The 8390-nt window shown below is 42.1% G+C and overlaps 1 protein-coding gene across 1 annotated transcript; it reads right to left on the reverse strand.

The window, feature by feature from the left end:
* Nucleotides 1–1676: 1676 nt before the first annotated feature.
* LOC124647390 (WAT1-related protein At1g44800-like) lies at nt 1677–3492 on the reverse strand. The gene is made up of 5 exons (XM_047187343.1): nt 3314–3492; nt 2884–2997; nt 2576–2816; nt 2024–2175; nt 1677–1827 (listed from the first exon to the last, which is right to left on the reverse strand). Exons 1-5 carry the CDS (start codon nt 3490–3492, stop codon nt 1677–1679), a joined length of 837 nt encoding a protein of 278 aa, XP_047043299.1.
* Nucleotides 3493–8390: the final 4898 nt, after the last annotated feature.

Genomic DNA, 8390 nt, shown 5'->3' on the forward strand with positions numbered 1-8390 from the left:
TAAATATGATGCTCATGATGCACATTTAAACTACTAATTTAGGTTTAGCTAAAACGAGGATGTTACATGCCCCTTGTACGGTCATTGAATTCAGGACCCACATTCTTTTTATCTAACCTTTGCTCACTTCCTATGGAGCTTCATTTATGAGGCTTTGAGGCATGAGTGGCAGGCCATATACCATTACAAGTTTCTGTTTTTGGAAGCCCACGTGAATAGTACTGGTAGGAGGAGGTGTCTCTTTTTTGCTTTCATCACGATGACTTGGACAATATAGACTATTCGAAATAAGATGGTTATGGATCATATCTTCCTATGGCATGCCTTTGATTCTGTGTTTGAATTCTTGGCTTTTCTACAACACTGTTGCCTGCTTTGTAGGCAGCACGACATGGACCTACTAGACAACATGCTTGATGATCTCTAGGTGGCAGCACGACATGGACAGACTACACAGCATGCTTGATGATCTCCAGGTTGTAGCGCGCCATCTCTCTACGCTACCAAGCCGTTGTGCTTCACTCTCACGTGGAGTTGTATCACTAACTTTTATTTTCTAGTTAGGCATGTTTGTGTTGTTGGCCCAACAATCTTATTTACTTGATTTAAATTGAACCTTGTATGGATGTTATTGATTTACTTTATAAAGCAAGATGAAAACCGGTTTCGAGGAGGTGTCCTTTGGAGATGTCCTTAATGTTTGAGGGACTTTGTTCTGGTAGACAAAATCAAAGAGAATGGATTTTGTACGAACACATGGGGTGTGTGTGTTCTAGACCATCGATATATTTCTCGAGATTCCCGGTCGCTGTCGTAAATGAAAAATAGCTCTCTCTCCCTCTCTCTCTCCCTCCTAGTTACGTCAAAGCAAAACAGATGGTGATGAAAACACTCACACCTATGCGTGTAAGTACAAAGTATTTCCTAAAATCAAAGAGCCTTTTTGTATACGAAGGATACTACACATTTCGAGGCGAAACTCTAGCTAATAATTTAACCAATAAAATACAAGTTATATGACACAAAAATACACATTGTTGAAAACATCTTTCAAATATGCATGCAGTGGCATACTTTTGGCTACATATAACTCATATTTTGTAAGTCAAATTATTAGTCAAGGATTTACCTCAAAATGTGTGATTGCTCAATATAGAAAGACAGAGAGAGTACTAAACTTAAAATTAATTAATGCCAATTTGTGGCTTCATTAGATGGCTTGAATAACACCAACTACAATAAGGCTGGTCATAGTGGGTAGTATCATGTATTAGTATCATGCATATGGTACTTTTATATGATACTACCTCTATAGTGGGTAGTATCATATAGTGGTATCATACTATTGTTATATTTAATGATTTGTAGCATCTCAATGCAAAATTGTGGACAAGATTTGTTTGGCATTAACTTTTTCTCGTGACCTGCGCTATGATACAGTATCCACCTATGTTACTCTAATCTCCTCTCTCATCTTTAATTAGCTGCCATATCAGCATTTTTGTGGGACCAATGCATATGATACTACTTATGATACTAGCACTATGGCCAGCCTAAAGACACTTAATACATTTTTTCTAGCATATGTATATATAGATCATACAATTTTTCTTTCTGTTTTTCGTACATACAAAGAATTTTGGACAATCCCTTTTTATATCGCCAGACAAAGAAAATCATACGTTGGATACCGATTTGTTGTTCTCATTTCCACTCTGAAACTGCATTTCTTCCTTCGGGTTTTCTTCACCCGGAGACACAGATTCTTTTCTCTTTCCCCATAGGAAAAGGTAGAGCCCTGCTAGAATCATAAAGATACCGAGGATACTGCATGCATATAAGCAGAGCAAATGTGTTATTTACAAGGAAAATTTTCAATTATATTTTGGAAAAAACAATGTTAGGAATTGGCAAAGCATATCTTCGCCTATACTTTTCTTTCTTTCCAAAAATACAATTTGATCCAAACAGCCTATCAAGTATTTAAATTCATGAAAAATAATTGGATAATTGGCAAGCATACCTCCCAACAGACAGATCATGGCCAAGAAGTAGCGAGTCAAGAACAGTAGTGAAGAACACGGACACGGCACCAAACATGGATGGGTAGGTTGGACCGCGCTGCGTGACGACCCACGAAATCATCACAAACTTGGCAGTAGTATTGAGTATCGCCTGCACCCAAAAATAGCTCGTTCAACTGTGAGGTACAAACTGCTCGGCAGCCAGAGGTAGTAATCTTGGTGAGCAGGCTTCGAGAGCTACAAACTGATGCACATCAAAATAAATAGGTTTACCGAGTACACAATGGTGAGCAAGCTCATGTTCCATTTGAGCTCCCATGTCGCCTTTTGTCGGTTCAGGATAATCCCCACGACAGCCATTTGGATGCTCCCCACGAAGCACGAACACACTGTCGACCAATACTTGTATGGGAACACTTTTAGCATCTGAGCCTGTTCATAGGAAACTCACATGTAATTGTAATTATTTGCCACTGCTTAAGAATAATCTAATGAGAGTTAGTTACTTAACTGTAATTATTTGCAATTTTGCAGCACTGACATATGTGTACCTGCATTGTGTACCAGATGGCGATGCCGAGGCAGGTGGTGATGAGCAAGACGGTTCCACGCACATGGTGGTGCCCAAACGCAGTTCCTGCTTGCTTAGGGTGGTAGCCAACGATGTTGGTTGGCCAGAGGTGCAGCTCCTTACCCTTGTATAGGCTGATCACCAATGTGCCTCCAACACAGACTAGGGTTCCGGCAATCTTTATGTTCCCCACCAGGCTCCTCATGTCTAGTGGTTCCTTCCTGGAAATTTGAAAACAGTCAGTTTACCCCAACATCTCTCTCATCGGTGTGTTCTCGTCTTGTTTACCTGAAAAGGACCGCGAGTATGAACGTGGCGATCGGGATGATGTTATAGAAGTTTATTGCGTATCCCGGCGATGTATCTCCGAGGGCAATGTAGTACAAACCAGGAATTGTGAATCTAGAAGTAACCAACAATATATATTAGCTTTTCATACATTTTACCCAATTTATACTTATACCAGTGTAAGAGTGGAAGAAACTATTGCTCAAGTGAGATATGAAGAGCAGTGTAATGAAAATAAATAATTATACTTATACCAGTGTAATGGAAATAAATAATTCTACTTACCCGACAAGTGCACTGGTGAAAATCCATATGAATGCCTTCAATTTAAGCTCCTTCAACTTGCCTCTGCATATTACCAAATGTTTCTTGTTAAATATCAAGAAAGGGCAGACAAATATGTTAACAAAGAATAATAGTTAGAGCTAACTTCTCAAAGAACATAGCCAAGGGGAGAGCCAAGATGGCGCCAAGGAAGAAGCGATAGGTGAGCAAGGTCCACACGAATGACCCGCCGTCCACCACCACCTTGGTGAGCAACACCTGACCGCTTGTGAAAATTTGGACCAGTACCATGAACAAGGCCGGCCGCCATTCCTTCAAGTTCATGGCGCTCCTCATGTATGAGTCTCGCCAGTCACGACAAGACGAGCGTTTGTAATTATAGACAAACACACTGAGGTAGCTTTCGAGCTAAGCTACTAGAGTGCTGGCTCTAACAAATTTATTTTGTCATTCTGTATGCGCGAGGGTGAGCAATGGTGGCGTGCATGTACATATATCTATGTATACTCGTGTCTTCAACCTCTAATTTCTTGCTTTAGATCTGAGGGATATGTACGACCTATTCCTCTACAGCTACGACTTGATAGGGTCACAGAGATCACTACGTACTACCGATGTGGAAACTGCCTCTCTTGTTTGAGAATGGTAGAATAGGGACATGATTGACTGAATCCTTTGCGATAGCGACTCTATCTCGCGACCTCATAGGTATTGCGCCCTCTTTCACTGACGTCACCTCATAGGTTAGCTCAAAACGTCGAGGTGATAGCTTGAGGTCCTAATCTTACCAATCTTATTGAGCACTAGTAATCGTCCATTGCACACATAAAATATAAAGTCTAGTATTGTTAGATAAAAGTATCTTATTAAAATTTCAAGTTACGGTTATTTATAAATATAATTGTAGCTAAATTACTGAATAAGAAATATCTTCTATCTAAATATGACACTTCGCTTCAAAAACTAAAAAGAAAAATAATATCCCCTCCCTTTCATACTTTTTGTTTCATCGTTTTAGTTCATTGTGGTTTTAGCTCAAATATGAAATAAAATGACGGCAATAATTATGTAATGGAGGGGGTAATAATGTTGTGAATTTTGCATCACTAGCAGAAAAAGAGGCTTCCATCCGCCCCATTAGTCCCCAAAATATAGGAACCGCGACTAAAGGGGTCTTTGGTCGCGGTTCGGGAGGCGAACCGCGACTAAAGACCTGGACCCAGCGCGCTCGGTGGCCAGCTGGTGGACGGGAGGAGCTTTAGTCGCGGTTGGCCTGGCCAACCGCGACTAAGGTCCTCGGGCTGTCGAAGGCTTTAGTCGCGGTTGGCCAGGCCAACCGGGACTAAAGACCCATCCCTATAAAAGGCAGCTCAGCTCACTTCACTTAGACATTTGGTGCCACTTCTCTTCACAATCTTCACAAGGGGTGGTGGGTTTGCTTTTGGTTCGTCTTATGCAGGTGTTCGATGAAATGCCCGAGAGCATGAAACAAATATGATATGAAGTGTCCGAGCCACACTTGAGCTTTCTCATTTATTTTTCCTCCTCGATCACGGTTAGCAACTTGAACCTTTCATGTGTCATTGATAAAATATGCATGTGTGTAGTTTATTGTTTAATTTCTATTATTTCTAGCTAGTTAGTTTAACAAATGCATGATGGTTAATTATATACTTTATATAATAATAATGCAGATGAATCGGCAATGGATGTATGGTAACCGACTCTCCGGCGAGTTCACTACGGGTTTGAAAGATTTCCTCGTAGTGGCTAATGCGAACAAACATGAGGGTTTTGTTATCTGTCCATGTGTTGGCTTCCTCAAGAGAAGTTCACCTGCACCTGCTTCGGCACGGTTTCATGCCAAACTATAATTGTTGGACCAAGCATGGAGAAAGAGGGGTTATAATGGAAGAATATGAAGAAGGGGATGATATCATCGATGACAACTATCCTGATCATTTCGGTGATACTTTCATGGAGGATGCTGAAGGTGGGGCAGGTGAAGGGGAAGGTGAAGAAGAGGCACGTGATGAGCCCGGTGATGATCTTGGTCGGACCATTGCGGATGCACGGAGAGGCTGCGAAACTGAAAAGGAGAGGAAGAATTTGGATCGCATGTTAGAGGATCACAAAAAGTCGCTTTACCCCGGATGCGATAATGGTCTGAAAAAGCTGGGCTGCACACTGGATTTGCATAAATAGAAGGCACATGAAGGTCTATCTGACTCGGGATTTGAAAATTTGCTGAAAATGATGAAGAATATGTTTTCAAAGAATAACGAGTTGCCCGCCAGTACGTACGAAGAAAACAAGTTTGTCTGCCCTCTAGGTTTAGAGGTTCTGAAGATACATGCATGCATTAACGACTGCATCCTCTACCGCGGTGAATACGAGAATTTGAATGAATGCCCGGTATGCACTGCATTGCGTTATAAGATCAGAGGCGATGACCCTGGTGACGATGTTGAGGGCGAGAAACCCAGGAAGAGGGTTCCCGCTCCGACTGTGCATAACCGAATCTAAACCGAAAACCGAACCGAAAAAAAACCTAACCGCAACCGATTTGTGGTTTTTACAGTTTATGGTTACAGTTTCACTTAGCAAAACATCAAATCGAAAGTCCCTCGGTTAATTCGGTTTTTAACTGAAAAACCGCGGTTAAACCGAAAGAAAACCGAACGCCCAGCCAGCAGAAAATTCCGAATTTTAGGCCAGCCCAACTTCGCACTGAACATTACTATAAAATCTAACGTGAGAAGTTTGCGTGTAATCTGCACCAGCACGGTGGTTGTGGTCTTGATGTTCAGCCAAAGTTCGAATCCTCAGACTGTCCTACTGGTGGCTTACTCTTTTTGGCGATTTTTGTTTTGTTTTTCCTTTTCTCTTTGCCAAAACCTTCAGTACAGCCCTACGGTGGTTGTGGTCTTGATGTTCAGCCAAAGTTCGAATCCTCAGACTGTCGTATTGGTGGTTTACTCTTTTTGGCGATTTTTGTTTTGTTTTTCCTTTCTCTTTGGCAAAACCTTCAGTACATCCCTACAAAAATACATCCATATTTTGCTTTGTTCGAAATTTCTTTCTTTTTTGCTTATCTCTCTTGCAAAATCTCTAGTATGATCTTACAAAACATAAAAAATAAAACATATGACCATAAAAGTTAGTTTTGAATCCAAAATTCGCGGCAACTTTGGTTAGTTTGGTTATTACCGAAACCGAACCGAAGTTTTATGGTTATTACCAAAACCGAATCGTATTTTTATACATAACAGTATTAACCGAAGTATTAAAACCGTATTTACCGTATAACCGAACTAACCGAACCGAATTAACCCTATTAACCGAACGCGCAGCCGAAGTTCCCGCCAAGGTGATGTGGTATGCTCCTATAATACCACGATTGAAACGTCTGTTCAGGAACAAAGAGCATGCCAAGTTGTTACGATGGCACAAAGAGAACCGTAAGTCAGACGGAGTGTTGAGACACCCCGCAGATGGAACGCAATGGAGAAAGATCGACGGAGAGTTGAAAGATTTTGCAGCTGACACAAGGAACATAAGATTTGGTCTAAGTACAAATGGCATGAATCCTTTTGGCGAGAAGAGCTCCAGCCATAGTACCTGGCCCGTGACTCTATGCATCTACAACCTTCCTCCTTGGTTGTGCATGAAGCGGAAGTTCATTATGATGTCAGTGCTCATCCAAGGTCCGAAGCAACCCGGCAACGGCATCGATGTGTACCTAAGGCCATTAGTTGATGAACTTTTACAGTTGTGGGGCAGACCTGGTGTACGTGTGTGGGATGAGCACAAAGAAGAGGAATTTGACCTACGAGCGTTGTTTTTTGTAACCATCAACGATTGGCCTGCTCTTAGTAACATTTCGGGACAGAAAAATAAGGGATACAATGCATGCACGCACTGCTTACATGAGACTGAAAGTGTATATTTGCCAAATTGTAAGAAGAACGTGTACCTGAGGCATCGTCGATTTCTTCACCGACATCATAACGTAAGAAAGAAAGGCAAGCATTTCAACGTCAAGGCAGATCACCGGCCGAAGCCTGCGGAACGTACTGGTGCTGACGTATTTGATATGGTCAAGGCTTTGAAAGTCATCTTTGGAAAGGGTCCTAGCGTACAATCAGTTCCGCAGGGAGCTGACGGGCACGCACCCATGTGGAAGAAGAAATCTATATTTTGGGAGCTAGAATATTGGAAAGTCCTAGAGGTCCGCTCTGCAATCGACGTGATGCATGTTATGAAGAATATTTGTGTGAACCTGCTAAGCTTTTTGGGCGTGTATGGGAAGACAAATGATACATAGGAAGCACGGCAGGACCAGCAACGTTTGAAAGACCCTGATGACCGGCATCCGGAATGGTTTCAAGGTCGTGTCAGCTATGCTCTTACCAAAGAAGAGAAGGTCATCTTTTTTGAATGCATGAGCAGTATGAAGGTCCCGTCTGGCTTCTCGTCGAATATAAAGGGAATAATAAACATGGCGGACAAAAAGTTCCAAAACCTGAAGCCTCACGACTGCCACGTGATTATGACGCAATTGCTTCTGATTGCTTTGAGAGGCTCCTACCGGAAAATGTTCGAGTAGCCATTGTGAAGCTATGTGCATTCCTCAATGCAATATCTCAGAAGGTAATCAATCCAGAAGATCTACCACGGTTATAGAACGATGTGGTCCAATGTCTTGTCAGTTTCGAGTTGGTGTTCCCGCCATCCTTCTTGAATATTATGACGCACCTCCTGGTTCACCTAGTCGAAGAGATTTCCATTCTCGGTCCTGTATTTCTACACAATATGTTCCCCTTTGAGAGGTTCATGGGAGTATTAAAGAAATATGTTCGTAACCGTGCTAGGCCAGAAGGAAGCATCGCCAAGGGCTATGGAAATGAGGAGGTAATTGAGTTTTGTGTTGACTTCGTTCCTGACCTTAAGCCGATTGGTCTTCCTCGATCGCGGCACGAGGGGAGACTAAGTGGAAAAGGCACGATCGGAAGGAAATCAACGATATGTATGGACGGCCATTCTATGACTGAAGCACACCTCACAGTTCTGACCAATTCCTGCTTGGTGGCTCCGTACTTCGAGAAACAGAAGAATATGTTACGCTCGGACAACCCGGGGAAGCCTGAATCCTGGATTAGAAATGCCCACATGGAGAACAGCAACAATGGTCATCAAAACCAGGTTCCCCAAGCTTAGAA

Source organism: Lolium rigidum, chromosome 4 (genome assembly GCF_022539505.1).
Source record: "Lolium rigidum isolate FL_2022 chromosome 4, APGP_CSIRO_Lrig_0.1, whole genome shotgun sequence".
Lineage (NCBI taxonomy): Eukaryota > Viridiplantae > Streptophyta > Magnoliopsida > Poales > Poaceae > Lolium > Lolium rigidum.

Coding starts and splice junctions, on each gene's coding strand:
- LOC124647390 (XM_047187343.1), bottom strand. CDS start 3,492: ATGAACTTGAAGGAATGGCGGCCGGCCTTGTTCATGGTACTGGTCCAA. Junction 2,998..3,313: donor TTGGCTATGTTCTTTGAGAA/GTTAGCTCTAAC, acceptor GGTTACTTCTAG/ATTCACAATTCCTGGTTTGT. Junction 2,817..2,883: donor ATACTCGCGGTCCTTTTCAG/GTAAACAAGACG, acceptor TCAAATTTCCAG/GAAGGAACCACTAGACATGA.